The 17,818-nt window shown below is 36.8% G+C and overlaps 1 protein-coding gene across 1 annotated transcript in view; it reads left to right on the top strand.

The window, feature by feature from the left end:
• acvr1c (activin A receptor type 1C) overlaps positions 1 to 17,818 on the top strand; it is a 49,328-nt gene that overhangs the window by 23,042 nt on the left and 8,468 nt on the right. The window contains exons 3-8 of the mRNA XM_083537786.1: positions 3,080 to 3,322; positions 3,810 to 4,040; positions 5,507 to 5,674; positions 11,161 to 11,317; positions 15,295 to 15,419; positions 17,651 to 17,781. Coding sequence (XP_083393912.1) covers positions 3,080 to 3,322; positions 3,810 to 4,040; positions 5,507 to 5,674; positions 11,161 to 11,317; positions 15,295 to 15,419; positions 17,651 to 17,781 — 1,055 coding nt within the window. The remainder of the gene's footprint in view (positions 1 to 3,079; positions 3,323 to 3,809; positions 4,041 to 5,506; positions 5,675 to 11,160; positions 11,318 to 15,294; positions 15,420 to 17,650; positions 17,782 to 17,818) is intronic.

Raw genomic sequence — 17,818 nt, 5'->3', positions numbered from 1 at the left:
ATTGTTTCATGGTCAATGAAATTTTTAATGTTAAACATTTACAACTGATTATGAATGTAATAAGATGCAGAAAGTCCCAGCTGGATCTGAAGGACAAAACTACTCTATTGAAACAATCTGGGTAATGTTCACATGTTTATTGTCACAGCCATAAAAACAAGTTATAAAGTCACGTCAGAAGACACGGTGTACTGGGAAAACCGAACGCTCTCGCTTCAAAGGCTTTTACTCTTAATGTTTTACGTTCTCCGGATTGTGAGAGGACGATTACATAAACAGGCACGGCGACACTGCAGGGAAAGAAAGCGCAATGATGAAAAGTAAAAGGGCTCACCCGATTCTTCTGAGAAATGTGTGCACAGTAAGTGCGCAAAATTGTAAATACCACGTGTACGTCAGTTTTTGTTCAATATTCTAAAATTAGAGAATCTGGATAGGGAGAAATGTTTGTGCTGTTTTACTGGAAACGATGGACATTTAATTGGAGAGGGCAGCATTACTGATCACACACATTAGACTCATCACAGAAGAATACAGTATATTTGTCTTACAGTTACATGTCGTGCACATACATTTGCCATTGTCTTTGGTGGAATTTGTGTCATGTAATGTGTTCAATGCACGTTAGCTGAAGCAGATGCAAGTGCTGGGTAAGCATTTATCTATAACTGGCATACAGATCTAAAACGGCAGGCAAACGCAGAAATGTATAACAGCCAAAAGTCAGGAAAATAGTAACAACAGTAATTTTATATTCAATACAATTAATGAATGTCCTACATTTGCATTCTTCAGTTTTTTATTTTAAAACATGTTATTCTGTTTTTTTTTTATGTCTTTTTCTATTCACTTTTATCTGTGGTACAAATGCTGACTAAACTGTAGTCAAACTTCATATTATTGACTGGACTTATAACCTACATTTATACCCAAGTCAGACAGGCAGTAGTGGATGTAGTCCACCATTCCTGAGTTAAATTACTAATCCCTAATTACTAATTACTAAATACTAATGTAATTTAGTGTTCCATTCTCCTCCGTTTCATACCTTTTTCGAGAAGATTGAGACAAAGCAAGAGAACACTTTCTCCATGCAGCAACATTGTGGAGTTACGCTTGTGGTTTAGTGACAGGGTCTCATTTAACACAATTTATGTATTCACTTTGAAGTAGTGAGAAATGGCATGTTTTTTTTTTTAATGCAGTGGAGTGAAGCATTTTAGTGCAGTAATGACGTAATACTTAGTTCACCAATGCAAACATGAGATCGTGGGCTTCTTAAACATTTATGATAAAATACAGTATTATATAAAAAAGCTTTACATTTACAGCATTTGTCAGATGCCCTTACATTTATTTCTCTCGTACAACTGAGCAGCAATGGGGTTAAGGGCCTTGCTCAGGGGCCCAGGAGTGAAGCTTGATGCAGCTGGGATTTAAACTTAGGATCACTAAGTTACCACCACCCCAATCGTCATTTGCAATGTCACATCTGATTGCACCGCTAATCCAGAAGATTTTGCTTCTAGTACATGAACTCAATACATTACAGACTATGTATTTCACCTGAACATTAGTTTCACCTGTTTCCCTGACCAAATTCCCTATGATTTCCATATTCCATAGTTGCTCCCCAATGGGTCTGGTTTTGCATTACTCTGTTTGTTAGATTGTTTGCTCGCACTTACATCCACCTGCATCCAATTCATTATATACATTAAAATACTGATATTAAGAATTACAATTTGTTTTGCATGTTTTATTTTTCTTCTCGAAAGTTTTATTTAATACAATGGAAGGTTTGATTTTTTTTTTTTTTACATATTTTGACCTTTTTTTTTTTTTACCTACATGACTGTGCAAAAAGTCAGTTTTCAGACAAACATCCATCCACTACATATTGTTCATTATTTGGTAGTAAACAATAATTAGGGAAAAATGTAGGAATGCACTCAAATACAAATTCTTATGCCATTATTAATGCAGGCCATTATTAAAGTTAAATACTACATTAAATACGTATGCAGATTTCATGCTGTTTTTGCTGTTAAGCGATAGCAATATAACGGTGAGAAAATCTATAACTGAAAGTCAAACGCAAGGGCTGTAAGACTGATAAATGGAATTCATGCACTGTGCATTTTTTCATCATTGTTGTTTGCCAGCCAATAATTAACAACAAATTCTGCCTAGCTATTCAACTCACCTTTGAAAAGTATTATATATTCTTTTTTTTTTTTTTTTTTTAACCAAAGGTGCCATTAATTCTGGAGCTGAATATATAATAATATTTATAGTACCTCTTCAGGAAGTGAAATTTGGTCAAAATGAAATGACCAGATCTCAGCATCTAAGTCACAAATCACCAGTACCAGGTGACCAATGAGTGTTAAACTAAATATACATTGGCATTAACAATGGATGAAAGAGTAGAGCTTTGTGATACTATTTTAGGTGTCCAAAAGAACATTTTCATGGTCAATTACACCTGATTGAATAATTAACAGCCCTTTCTGAGGAGTTATTCAGAACTAAGGTAGAGAGCTCGTGTCTTTGTGCCTTTGTCTTGTGCTAAAAAGAGTATTTATTAACTTAATCATCTATGAAGTTAACATTTTAACCCCATTTTTTAAAGACTGGCATTTTTTTTAAAGCTGCTTTCCCCTTAAAAAAAGCTATTTCACAGTTGGTTTTAAGATTCCCGGACTCCAGGTATACCAAGGAACTTTTACACTGCCTGGGCAAAATGAGATAATTTGTGGCTACATGCTGATGCACCTGCCATTACTGAACTACTGTAATTATCACATCCCCCTAGCTGTCCATCTGATGCTTAGGGGAAGCCAACACTAGAGGGTGCAATGCCCCTGGTGGATGAATTATTATCGTTTCTTGTAGCCATATGCATGAGTCAATAGCATTTAATCTATTTTTACTAGATATACAGTAGTCTAATCGTCATCTTTACTTATATATGTAAATAAATTTAGATTTACCATCCACAAAGTTCAATGTGATTAACTCATAATCACTTGCTCTTAATTTCGCGTGTGTGTGTGTGTGTGTGTGTGTGTTACAGAAACATCCTCTGAGACCTCTGATTGGGGGCGTCTTGAGTTATCTGCTGTAATCCTGGTGCCGTCCTGCCTGCTGTGTGTTGGTGTGTTTCTGGGTGTGTGTGCTGTCCGGAACCAACGCTGCCTGCACAGTAAGAGCCGAAACCAGGACCCAGAAGAGCCTCTGGATGACCAGAGTCTCGTGTCATCAGAGAAATGCCTGAAAGAGCTGATTTATGACATGAGCACATCAGGCTCGGGATCAGGTGAGTTGAGGTCGGAGACAGTGGTAGATAGAGAGAGAACTTCAACGATCAAATTCTCTATGATAATTTACTATGAACAGATAATTAGTATGTTAATAATAAACAAATTAAAATTATATTAATGTGTAACACATCTGGGAATAATAGTGTACATTAGTAGCATAAATAAATAGAGATTATATATAAATTTGCCACAATACAGTAGAAAAGAATGAGGGATAAAAATGGAGCTAGAAAAATAATAGTAATAATAATACTATCTTTCAGTCATGTAGTGTGCAATAGAGTGACAAAAAAACTTTTTTCAGCATTGATTCACACATTCCAAATGTACTGAATGTTCATGATCCTATATCCAATAGTACTATTTCACCAAACACAACAGACAGTGTTTTGGTTGCTCCAATTAATGTAGCATTTGGTTCTGCTGTGTTATATATAAGACAAATATAGTTGCGCTGAAAAAGATTGCGTATGTGGGTCTCAGGCCTGCCACTGCTGGTACAGAGGACAATAGCACGAACCATCGTGCTGCAGGAGAGCATCGGTAAGGGTCGATTCGGGGAGGTGTGGAGAGGGAAGTGGCGAGGAGAAGATGTGGCTGTGAAGATCTTCTCTTCCAGAGATGAACGCTCCTGGTTCCGCGAGGCAGAGATCTACCAGACCATCATGCTGCGGCACGAGAACATCCTGGGCTTCATAGCAGCTGATAACAAAGGTAGCCACATGCATGCACACACACACACCCACACACATACACGTACACACAAATATCATCTCTGACCGTTCCAAAGTGCTGCACTGGAGACGCCTTTTAGAAAGCTTCTTACAGGAAGAATCCATTACTGGAAACTTTTCTGACAACTAAATTCCAGATTTTATAGAACATTGTTCACTGTTGGCAAATCGGAATCGAGTATTTACAAGCACTGTGGATCACCATTTTTTTTACTAATAGTTTGAGTGATGGTGGCATAGAAAAACATAAAGAGAAACTATCTCTTTAAATAGATAAAATCCTAAACACCACATAAGATAAATTGGGGGAAAAAATCCAATGTACCTAACATCTGACTCACTTCCCTTCAGCCAGTAAAGTGGTTTTCTCTGTAGCGCAGTCTATTTTATGCAGCCCAGCTTGTTTTCTTCACACCACACTGATAGGCCTGTTAGTCAGCATGCTATCCGACTTATTTTACTCATTTTCTGCAGAGGGAATCTTAATGAGAGAAATGAGATGATCTGTTGTTCAGCTGTGACAGGTCTTCAGGACGTGGAGAGTGGAAATATAGTGTAGGCTGTTGTATTAATAACTTTTCTCATGGACATGAGCAAAACAGTTTGTTGGGAATTAGCTTTAACTGTTTATAAATCAAAACTCTGCTTATATGTGTGTGCTTTGTTACAAGGTGTATTCTTTTTTTTTAGGGCAGCTTCCTTTGCCCAAACTTTTTTTTTTCCAGAAACGTTTCATATACATATACCATTTTAAGGTATTTTGTATAAAATCCCCCAATAAATGTCTTTCTTTTCAAAAAATGTTGAGAGTCAAACAGATTAGACCTTGACTAATCCAAAGAATATATGAGGAATCCCTTTTTTTTACACACACACACACACACACACACACACACACACACACACACACACACACACACACACACACACACACACACACACACACACACACACAGGCATGCACTCTTTCACACCTTATGGCCATTTTAGTGTTTCCAGTCTACTTATTAACATGTTTGTGGGAGGTGGAAAGAAATTGTAAAAAAAAAAAAAAAAAAAAAAGAAACCTATGTGATGAAAATGCAAAAACAGACAATGCTGAAGCTCAAAATGGAGAACTGTGTGGAGGCCACAGCACCTGCTGCAACCACTATATGCTGCTTGCATTCATGTGACTGTTTTTTTTTTCTGATTAAAAAAAACAAATCTCTTCAGTGCTACTTTATATGCTTTGGTAATAAAGGAGTACTTCACATCCCAAATAGCCCATCATTTGAACATTTAATTGTACTTATAGCCTTTAAAGATTCCCCTAGAAAGAAAAAAACCAAAATGTTACCTAGATTTTTTTTTTCTTTAGATTAGGATGTTATATTTGTTCCAGTTATATTTAAAAATATATAACACCTATTATGCTTCTGTGTGTCTGTCTCTTTCGTTGTGTAGATAATGGTTCCTGGACTCAGCTGTGGCTTGTGTCTGAGTATCATGAACATGGTTCACTTTTTGACTACCTGAACAGATACACAGTGTCTGTGGATGGGATGGTCGTCCTCGCATTGTCCATCGCCAGCGGCCTGGCTCACCTTCACATGGAGATCATCGGCACTCAGGGTGAGCAAGCACTTCATGCTCCTTCCTGCTTTCACCTGTTTTTGCTTAACCCTTTCTTTTTTCTTCTGAGAATACCACACCTTTTCATGAGGAAGTGACTAATCAGTTGGTGCACTTATTCTTAAAGCCCCGGGATTGTTCTGGTCAAAAATGATGGAGCGCAGAAAATATCGGTGCATTTCAGCCAAAGACATTGTGAATTCAGTACTCTGAATATACCAGAATAATCAAATGACTCAATGTGAAACACTTACCAGGACAGTGTTTCTGAAAATGTTTTACATTGTGATTTTAGCTGCATGTCCCTGCTTTCATGGAGCTTAAAAGGGGCTTTTAAAGTGCCATTGAAAATGTTTACAATTACATATTATGCTAATTTCTCCATTAAATTATTCTTTACATTTTATGCCCTTAACAAGTGGTGAATTGCTTAATCATTTACTATTTTTAACATTTTGCCAGTGGGAGTTGTTTCCATGATAATGGAAAAAGAAGATTCACAGCCTGATTTGTTGCCAGAGTTTAAATTCAGCCTGGCCCCACTCTGGGTCGAACAGTTCTGAGAAATTCGGCTTGTCCTTCTCCGAAGAGCAACCGTCTTAGATTAGACCGCTGTGCTTGATTACCAGATCTATCCTCTGGGTCGAAGTGGCAAATTTGTTTAGCTCCTTTAATATAATGGTTGTTGTCATTCCTATTTCCCAGAATCTGATTTTCTTGAAATAAAAAAAATAATCTAAATGGAGCAGTCATGTACACTACTTAATATTTAAACTTCAAGGGGATTAATGAGTGTTTGTGTCTTGAAACTGTGACGGCGTTGTCGTAATTAAAGTAGATATAAGCTGTAACATTTTTTCCCCCAGACTTTTTTTTTCTTCTCAGTGAACATTCAGTCAGTACTGAAGATTCTGTCTATATTTAATGTTAGAAGAAAAGTTCCATTTTGTACATGGGATCATTTAAAAAGTCCCATATACTGTAGATGACAGCATTGATATATTTCTTTTTTCATTTAAAAAGCATGCTGAGGCCGAGTACAAGGTTTAATTAGGACATAGGCACAAAGCTGTACCGTGAAATGACAGCAATGATTTAGAAATAAACAAGAGGCTTAGCTCTATATAAACGGTTGTTTAATGGGCCCTATAGGAACTTTTATAAGAAGGATTTAAAAATACACATATATACAGTGAGGAAAATAAGTATTTGAACACTCTACTATTTTGCAAGTTCTTCCACTTAGAAATCATGGAGGGGTCTGAAATTGTCATCGTAGGTGCATGTCCACTGTGAGAGACATAATCTAAAAAAAAATCCAGAAATCACAATATATGATTTTTAAACTATTTATTTGTATGATACAGCTGCAAATAAGTATTTGAACACCTGTCTATCAGCTAGAATTCTGACCCTCAAAGACCTGTTAGTCTGCCTTCAAAATGTCCACCTCCACTACATTTATTATCCTAAATTAGATGCACTTGTTTGAGGTCGTTAGCTGCATAAAGACACCTGTCCACCCCATACAATCAGTAAGAATCCAACTACTAACATGGCCAAGACCAAAGAGCTGTCCAAAGACACTAGAGACAAAATTGTACACCTCCACAAGGCTGGAAAGGGCTACGGGGAAATTGTCAAGCAGCTTGGTGAAAAAAGGTCCACTGTTGGAGCAATCATTAGAAAATGGAAGAGGCTAAACATGACTGTCAATCTCCCTCAGACTGGGGCTTCATGCAAGATCTCACCTCGTGGGGTCTCAATGATCCTAAGGAAGGTGAGAAATCAGCCCAGAACTACACGGGAGGAGCTGGTCAATGACCTGAAAAGAGCTGGGACCACCGTTTCCAAGGTTACTGTTGGTAATACACTAAGACGTCATGGTTTAAAATCATGCATGGCACGGAAGGTTCCCCTGCTTAAACCAGCACATGTCCAGGCACGTCTTAAGTTTGCCAATGACCATTTGGATGATCCAGAGGAGTCATGGGAGAAAGTCATGTGGTCAGATGAGACCAAAATAGAACTTTTGGGTCATAATTTCACTAAATGTGTTTGGAGGAAGAAGAATGATGAGTACCATCCCAAGAACACCATCCCTACTGTGAAGCATGGGGGTGGTAGCATCATGCTTTGGGGGTGTTTTTCTGCACATGGGACAGGGCGACTGCACTGTATTAAGAAGAGGATGACCGGGGCCATGTATTGCGAGATTTTGGGGAACAACCTCCTTCCCTCAGTTAGCGCATTGAAGATGTGTCGAGGCTGGGTCTTCCAACATGACAATGACATGAAGCTTCACAGCCAGGATAACCAAGGAGTGGCTCTATAAGAAGCATATCAAGGTTCTGGCAGGGCCTAGCCAGTCTCCAGACCTAAACCCAATAGAGAATCTTTGGAGGGAGCTCAAACTCTGTGTTTCTCAGCGACAGGCCAGAAACCTGACTGATCTAGAGAAGATCTGTGTGGAGGAGTGGGCCAAAATCCCTCCTGCAGTGTGTGCAAACCTGGTGAAAAACTACAGGAAACGTTTGTACTCTGTAATTGCAAACAAAGGCTACTGTACCAAATATTAACATTGACTTTCTCAGGTGTTCAAATACTTATTTGCAGCTGTATCATACAAATAAATAGTTAAAAAAATCATATATTGTGATTTCTGGATTTTTTTTTTTTTAGATTATGTCTCTCACAGTGGACATGCACCTACGATGACAATTTCAGACCCCTCCATGATTTCTAAGTAGGAGAACTTGCAAAATAGCAGGGTGTTCAAATACTTATTTTCCTCACTGTATCTATATTGCTTAGAGCTCCTAAAATGTCTAAAACAGGTTCGTTACTGTTGAACAAGGTAATGATTATGAATGACACACGGCACAATGCAGAAGCACAGCACTAGTATTGATTAGGTTGGATTCATTTTCAATCATGGAACTGTTCAATCTTAATAGTAATCAGCCAGGCATCTGATTTTTTTATTTTTTTATTTTTTTTTACTTTTGCACTGCTACCAGTTGTGCACATGATTTGCTTGCTTACTTGCTCACTATTGGTGGGAGCTTCTATGACCCAAATCAAAAGGGTTCCCTAAATGCAGCAGAAAGCAATGCTGAACTTTTGCCACTGTTCACAGGGAAATGAACTTTGCTTTGCGTTGTGCAAAAGCTGCATGTCTAAATCATTCCATATTTCAAGTAAAAAAAAAAACGTTTTGGCTTGGAAACACTAGTAGTAAACTGCTCAGACAAAACATTAGTCACAACAACCAACCCCATGTGCATTTGCTTGTCTGTTACATGTTTGAATCTGAAGCAATATACAACTGACAGAACACAACTGAGCAGCTGTGAGTTAAAAAAAAAGCTAGCACAAGAGCATAACCTGTTGGGATGTGGATTTTTTTAATTTTCTTGTGCTGTGGGTAAAGATTTCATCATTATTAATACTACAAGTAATTACAGTTTTTCTCAGTTGCTTTTGAGCATTTGTGGAATCATCCCTAATATTTGCAAACCAGTAAGTGTAGTCTCAAAACAATGTGTACAAACACCCCAACACATTGGATCTCTTGCAAAAGCCTGTACTTTTCTCAAAATCCTTAGTTCATCTTTTAAAAGTAAGTATTTGTGTCAATGAACATGTCATTCCCATCAGAATGAAAAGTCCCTTTTTCATTGTTTACAAACAAAATCGTCAAAATGTTTAGTCATGTTGTCAGTATGATGGCGCACAGTTTCAGTATTTCTTGATATATACCACGGGTTTGGATCACAGTGACCGAAAATGCACAAAATTTGACTTTCTTCTGTTTGCCATCTATGAATTTTAGTAGAACGCATTTATTTATTTGATTGCATATTTGATTTATATTGATTGCGAGAGACCAGACATGATTCACACTTTTACTGTACTATTCAAGTGTTTGTTTGTTTCTCATCCATTTTCAGAAATTCTATTTCTTGGTTTTGCTCAGTCTGTAACACTCTCCAATTGAAGGTTGAAACCAGTATAATATATTTTGATCAACACGACATAAACAACTGATAATGTGGGAAACAACAGACAAACATACACAGTCGATTAAATGAATGTACAAAAGCATTCACAATTTTATCAAAGCAACAAGAAATGTTTTTATGATGTGCACAAGTGGCTTAAAGACGTTGAGGTTAAACAAAAAGTTTTGAGAATTTCATTTCAGATCTGAGAAATGCTCCAAAGCAACTTAGAAAAACTGTAATACATGAGCACAAAGGCACTCACTTTGAGTAATCTGTACAACCAGCGTGGCTCAATTCTGTGTAAACGTTGTGCGATTATCTTAGCAACAGCTGAAACAATGAACTCCAACTAAATTATATCCATAGGGAAAGTAAGTTAAAATGAAAATATTGATGTTTTAAAGTATTATAGAGCATAAAGAGCTTCCACAAACAGTTTAATATTTTGGGGTCAAAATATTACAAAAATGTCGTGGAAACAAGTTAGTGCAAAGAAATTTTTGGTGAACAAATTCCTATCATGTGAAGTGATCGCTAGACGATCGATAAGTCACAGTGTGACCTCTTAAGAAAATACAAGATGAAGAATCATTGAGTATAGTGTTGTAACAATCAGATTTGAAACAACCCAACTTTATATTTAATCACCGATTTGAAAAATATTTACCTGCTGAAAAACTATGAAGTTGATAAGGGAAACACTGGGAAATGTTACTATCCATAGACAAAAATACTTACAGACTCTGATACTAAAAACCTCTATAACTAATATAAAATATAAAATAAGTCTTAGAGGAAATGCTACCATATGACTGATATGTCATATCATCTTGTTCAACATACATTACTGTAGAAATAGTTGCCTAATGTACTGTATTAGAACTAGTGTATTGATATAAACTTGTGTTTGGACTACTGCCGGAACTATTGACAGAGCTTTTGTTGTAGAAAAGCAATCAATGTATTCTGAAAATCATAATTGCGTATTCATCATTTTCTTTACAGTTTAAAAAAAAAAAACAACAACAACATGACATTATCAGGATTACAACCATATCACAAAGTCACTGCACTATGTCACGTTTGCTATTCCAACATTTCCAAAGGTGTTTTTCCAACCATAATTTCTACATTGTCCATTTTTTGATAAATGTTTTATTTTTTTATTGTCTATATTACCCTTAATCAGATTCAGGTTCATTTTATCTTGATCATGTTCCTGCTCTTGTTATTTCTTATCTGTGATTCTTTTTGGTGTGTTTGCTTCCTGCTTTGTTTTATGACAGACAGTTTGCTGTAGTTTTAGGCTGGAGGCTTTAATATTCTTCTACATATTAGTTGCATTAGCTACATTGCTATATTACTGAAGATCCAAACGAGCAACCACCGGACATCAAAGATTTTTTCAGGAAATCCAAAAATGGTGGAAGTCTTTTTTTTTAACTGATCGATGTGCCCTCATATTTGTGTGTGTTTTAGGAAAACCAGCAATCGCTCACAGAGACCTAAAGTCCAAGAACATTTTGGTAAAAAAGAACGGCACTGCGGTTATCGCTGATCTGGGACTGGCTGTCAAACACGACTCTACCACCAACACTGTCGACATCCCGGCTAACCACAGAGTGGGCACTAAGAGGTCATTGTCTTGCTCTGCCACTGTGAATATGTTTAAAATCTTTCTGGTGCAAAACATTTGGAAACAATTTCAAGATGTTTTTTTTTTATTATTATTATTTGTAAGTGATTTCACATAGAATGGCAGCACACGAAATTGGCAAACACATGGAAAGTGATAGCCCAGTGGTTAAGGTGTTGGAAATTGGATCGTTTGATTGTGATTTCAAATCCCAACACTGCCAAGCTGCCACTGTTGTACCCTTAAACAAGGCTCTTAACCTTCAAATGCTTAGTTTGATCTGGATAAAGGTGTCTGCTAAATGCTATAAATATAATTAAGATATACATAGCAATATATTTAAATAAACTGAAAAATTTATTTTTGTACAGTGGACAGAGAAGCTTTTTTTAATATTAATTGATATATTAATTTATGTAACATATCAACTAAAGATGGCTCAGCAGCAACAACAAAAAAACTGACTTGCATTGCAATATAAATGTATAGAAGAAAACAGTCATCTTTTTTTTGTAAACATTTCCAATTCTAATAATCCTACCAAATAATATTTTTATATTTGCTATTTCTTACACAATTTGATGTCTAATATATTTTCTCCAATTTTTTTTTTATTATTATTTTTATATATATATATATATATATATATATATATATATATATATCTGCCTTATACCTATGTATATAACATACAGCAGCTAAACATTGAGTATCAGCCATAAGTTTGGACACGCCTGACTATGAAAAAACAGATATGGTATCATGTAGTAAAAAAGAAATATTGAATAACCCAGAATATGTTTTTTAAAAGTTTTGCTTTGATGACATCTCTGCACACAGTTAGCATTTTATCAGTCAGTTTCATGAGATCCAACAATCTTTCAACAATCTTGAGGAGTTCCCAGAGATGTTAAGTGCTTGTTGGCTGCTTTTCCTTCACTTATTTTACTCTAACTCATCCAAAACCAACTGGATTTAGATCAGTGTGATTGTGGAGGCCATGACATCTGATTCAGCAATTCATCACTCTCCTTCTTTGATGAATAACTCTTACAGTTGTATGCAAAAGTTTAGAAACCCCTGACAATGTCCATGATTTTCATTTATAAATATTTAGGTGTTTGGATCATCAATTTCATTTTGATCTTTTAAAAAACTGAAGGACAGTAATATTTCAGTAGTGAAATGAGGTTTATTGGATAAGCAGAAATTGCGCAATATGCATAAAAACAAAATTAGACAGGTGCATAAGTTTGGGCACCCAAACTTTTTGTTGATTTGAATACCTGTAACTTATTAGCGCTAATAAATTGGACCGCACAATTGGTTTGGGGAGCTCATTAATTGGTTTGGTGAGTCTTGAACTTCATAGACAGGTCTTTCCCATCATGAGAAAAGATATTTGAGGTGGCCAATTGCAAGTTGTTGTTCTCTTTGACTCTCCTCTGAAGAGTGGCAACATGGGGGTCTCAAAACAACTCTCAAATGACCTGAAAACAAAGATTGTTCAACATTATGGTTTAGGGGAAGGCTACAAAAAGTTATCGCAGAGATATAAGCTGTCAGTGTCCACTGTGAGGAACATATTGAGGAAATAAAAGATCACAGTTCTTGTTAAGGCCAGAAGTGGCAGGACACATCAAATATTGGAGAGGCAAAGGCGAATGATGGTGAAAACGGTCAAAAACAGCTCACAGACCACCTCCAAAGACCTACAACATCAACTTGCAGCAGTTGGTGTTACTGTACATTGTTCAACAATTTAGCACACTTTGCACAAGGAGAAGCTGTATTGGAGAGTGATGCGAAAGAAGCCTTTTCTGCACACACGCCACAAACGGAGAAGCTTGAGGTATGCAAACGCACATTTGGACAAGCCAGCTTCATTTTGGAATAAGGTGCTGGTCATACCAATGGGCGTTATGCATGGCGGCAAAAGGACACAGCGTTCCAAGAAAAACACTTGCCACCCACAGTAAAATTGGGGCGAGGATCCATCATGTTGTGGGTCTGTGTGGCCAGTGCTGGTACTGGTAATCACATGGATTCCACTCAATATCAGCAGATTCTTGAGAATAATGTTGAGTAATCAGTCACAAAGTTGAAGTTACGCCGGGGCTGGATATTTAAACAAGACAACAACCCAAAACCCATCATGTTGTGGGTGCAGAAAAGGCTTCTGGATATTTAAACAAGACAACAACCCAAAACACTGCTCAAAATCTAATGGGGCATTTATGCAGAGGAACAAGTACAATGTTCTGGAATGGTCATCCCAGTCCTCAGACCTGAATGTCATTGAACATCTGTGGAGTGATTTGAAGCGGGCTGTTCGTGCTCGCCAACCATCAAACCTAACTGAACTGGGGATGTTTTGTAAGGAGGAATGGTCCAAAATACATTCATCCAGAATCCAGACACTCATTACAGGCTATAGGAAGTGTCTAGAGGCTTTTATTTCTACTACAACAGCCTCTAGACACTTCCTATAGCCTGTAATGAGTGTCTGGATTCTGGATGAATGTATTTTGGACCTCTACTTTAGTAAAGGCTCTACTAAACATTGATGTGATTTTTCTGTTGGGGTGCCCACATTTATGCACCTGTCTAATTTCGTTTTGATGCATATCAAAAGTTTTTCCACTGATCTACTGTCCATTCTGTTTTTCTTGACCTAAGCAAGTCACTTTTGCTTGTTGTTCTTCCAAAGTAATGGCTTTTTGATCGCAATTCAAGCCTGACTTACACAGTCAACTCTGAACAGAAGATGGTGAAATATGTCTTTTGAACTTTGAAGAATTTATGTCAATTGTGAATTGTTCTGAGGCTGGAAAATTCTTTGCAGCAGAGGTAGCTCTTCCTATGAGTTCTTGGTTTTCTAGGATGGTCCTCCTGAAAGCCTTTTTGATAGCTTTGGAGACTGCAAGTTGGAACACATTTAAAGTTCTTGAGATTTATTGACCGACCTTCATTTCTTAAAGTGGCTGAACTGTTTTTTTCTCTTCACCTAACTGAGTGTTTCTTTACATAATAGGGATTTGTATAGTATTTGTAGTGTCACTAATAGGGAAACTGACTCTGAACCTACCCTTTCCTCTGCACAAGACAACTGATGGTCTAAAGCACATTAAGAAGGCAAGACATGTTGCAAATAAACTCTTGACAATGCAACCCTGTGAATTGAAAACTATTCCAGGTGAATACCTAATGAATATGAAGAGAGAATGGCTAGCTGTCATCAAAGCTAAATGTAGCTACTTTCAGCAATCTAAAATATAAAAAACGATGTATTATGTAAGGAATTAAAAAGTGCTGTTATAGGAAAACAATCAATAATATGGTGAGACGATCCCAACATAAATTTAAATAAAACTCCTACCACACTGAAATTGATTACTTTTCAGTAACGTTAATGTTGAAAATGACAAATGTACAATGTACAAAATATAAATCTAATGTAAATAGGCAATGTGATTTGAGTTCAGGAAAGGCAGATGTGCCTCACACTTACATTCTGTAGTTGCTATGCTTTCTTCTCATCCCCGATTTTAAAGTTCACTGCCCGTTGTTAAACCTAGGCGACTATCAGCTCACCATTACTGAGTCATTTTTTGCCTGGCTACGTACAGCAGGCCATATGTGCAGGCTCAGAATACAGGGATCAGGTTCCATTAGCTCTTTAATGTGTGTGTGTTGCCTGGTTCTCTGTAAGTGCACGCCTGAGTAAAGTGAATTTGCCCTGTTCTTTGATTGTTGGTGTGTAGTGTTTGGATTAAGTATATGCGTGTGCCTGTGTGTAACATGTGTGTGTCTATGCAATTAGGCATGTTCTTTTCTCAGCATTTCTTCATGTTTGTGAAGCACTGAGCTGAATTGAATTACAGAGAACTCTAATGTATATGTATATGTATATATACGCTTGTGTGTGTGTGTGTGTGTGTGTGTGTGTGTGTGTGTGTGTGTGTGTGTGTTTGCAGGTACATGGCCCCTGAAATTTTGGATGACACCATCAACATGAGCAGCTTTGAGTCATTTAAGCGGGCTGATATCTATTCTCTGGGTCTGGTGTTTTGGGAGCTGGCCCGAAGATGTTCAGTCAGAGGTGTGTGCTAACTGTCTGAAGTCTCAGTCATCATCAGTATTGACAAAATGTTATTTTATTGCAATTTAATTTATTACAATTATGAAGGGGTAAAATGTTATCAACTATCAGTTATCAACTACTATGGTACAGTGTTCAGCTTCACCACCTCACAGCTCTTGGGTGCCTGGTTTGATCCTGAGCTTAGATTCCTGTCTAAGCATTTGTTCTTTATGTGGACACACATACACACAAAAGCTTAGACAGTAACCTGAGTTTGGTGGGGTTCCTAGGGGTTTTTCCTGAAAACATTTACGTTTATATGTATGAGAATTTTTTTTTTTATAAGCTTCTGGAAGTACTAATAAAAAGAAATCGATGACCCCATAACACAAGATTAACTAAGATGGTTCAAATCAAATCACATTTTTATTCATCACATACACATACGTACAGGGTACGACATGTAGTGAAATGTTTTGTACGATGGTCCGGCATGAGGGAATAGGATGGGGGAAAGAAAAGGAGGCAGATAAATAACAACAAGTGGTTCAACAAGTGGTGATGGTTTGTCCATCCAGTTGTGCGTCCATCTAAGAATCTCTGTAACACAGTAACTTGTACAGTACATGAGCAGAATGTAATGAATTGATAAGATTCTGGAATTGGTCAAAGCAGGGTAAAGGTCATAGCATAGAAATGATCTTTCTAGACTTTCTTCAATAGCTCCTATTCTACTCAGAAGTACATTTTGGGCATTTCTATTATACAAATCACTAACAAGAAAGTCTAGACCTGTGGGTGAAGTTGAGTTCTAGTTGTTTCCCATTACTTTTTGGCTGTGTACATTTACGTAGTTTTAAGTTACTGGCAAAAAATTTAAATGAATTGGAAAAAATCTTTAAAACTGAACAAAGATTTTGTGCATTTGGTGCATCATCATACAAAAAAATGCCTAATCGTTGGAAAGGTTTTTGGCTATTAACAAAAATATTGCTTATGTTTACATGAAAAGATATATTTCATGAATATTTTGCTACATTTGCAAACCTGCGTTTTAACAAAAAGTGATCTTGTATTGTGAGTTAGCCTTTAACCGCAAATTTTTCAGATATGTCTGGTTCAAAGTTGTACTGTATATATGTACAAGTACTCTTAAGTAGATAAAAATAAGATGCTAAAAGAATCCAACTTGTTCTCAATTTTGGGGTCTAGGCTAAATATATCGGGTCAAAATGTTGCATATGAGACTGCAGCTATCGATTATTTTTGTAATTGAGTATTCTGCCGATTACTCCATCGATCAATCGAGTAATCGGATAAGATTACGCACTTTTTCTTGATTAAAGAGCAAAACAAAATATACAAGAGAAAATAAAACAGATCTCTTAAAATGAAAATATTTTGTTTTTTAGAAAAATTTACATTTATATTGCTGAAATTGCAATCTGTGAAAACTAAACCCATTTATTGCATTTAATCGCCATGCAAATACAAATATATAAATTGAAAATCATAAAATATAAAAATCTATTTTAAATTACTTCACAAAAAAACACAGTGAAACCGTACCGTATGGAGATTTCTTAATGCATAATTTGAAATGATCCGAAACTTTGAACACTTTCTGTTTTGTTCTTTGGCCTGAATTTTCTCCTCACCCCTCACTATTTTCTCTCCCTTTTTCAATTTTTTCATTCTGCAGCATCTTATGTGTTTACCTGCCTAGGGGTTTCATTTATAAAAATGCTATACACACGTGTATGCCATTTTCCACTAAAAGGTTGTGATTTATTTTAACTTGACGTGAGAAAGTACGCGCCTGTAAGTAAACTCTGAGCCCTGCGTACACGCAACATGGAAACTGAGAAGGCAGCACAATTTGGCAGCACAGAGAACGCACGTTTATAAATGAGACCCAAGAGCGGTCCAATGGGCAGTACGTCAGTAATAAAGGTCCGTGGGGAAAAACAGTGCTCCTATATATATAACCATTTCTGTTTTTGTAGGGTATGTATCGAGTATTTAACTTTTCTTATAAGGCTGATTCTCGTGTCCACACATTGATCAATAACAAACAGTATGAAGTGAAATGCAGTAACATACAGTAATAAACAGAAAGAGCTCCCTCTTGTGGAAGATTCTTCAGCCTGCCTAATGAGGAAGGTCCAGGAGGCAAATTGCATCTCTAAAAATAATTTTTAAATACTATAACATTTTATACAGTTTAGTGGTTTTTCTCCATCCCGCAGGGATACATGAGGATTTCCAGCTGCCTTATTATGACCTGGTGCCTTCAGATCCGTCGGTGGAGGATATGAGGAGGGTTGTGTGTGAGCAAAAACTACGGCCCAACATCCCCAACCAGTGGCAGAGCTGTGAGGTAGGTTGGAAACTGGCTGGCTCTGACTGAATGATTT

The sequence above is a fragment of the Silurus aristotelis genome, assembly GCF_946808225.1.
Source record: "Silurus aristotelis genome assembly, chromosome: 3".
In the NCBI taxonomy this organism is placed as follows: domain Eukaryota; kingdom Metazoa; phylum Chordata; class Actinopteri; order Siluriformes; family Siluridae; genus Silurus; species Silurus aristotelis.
This window is presented reverse-complemented; position numbering and strand designations above follow the sequence as displayed.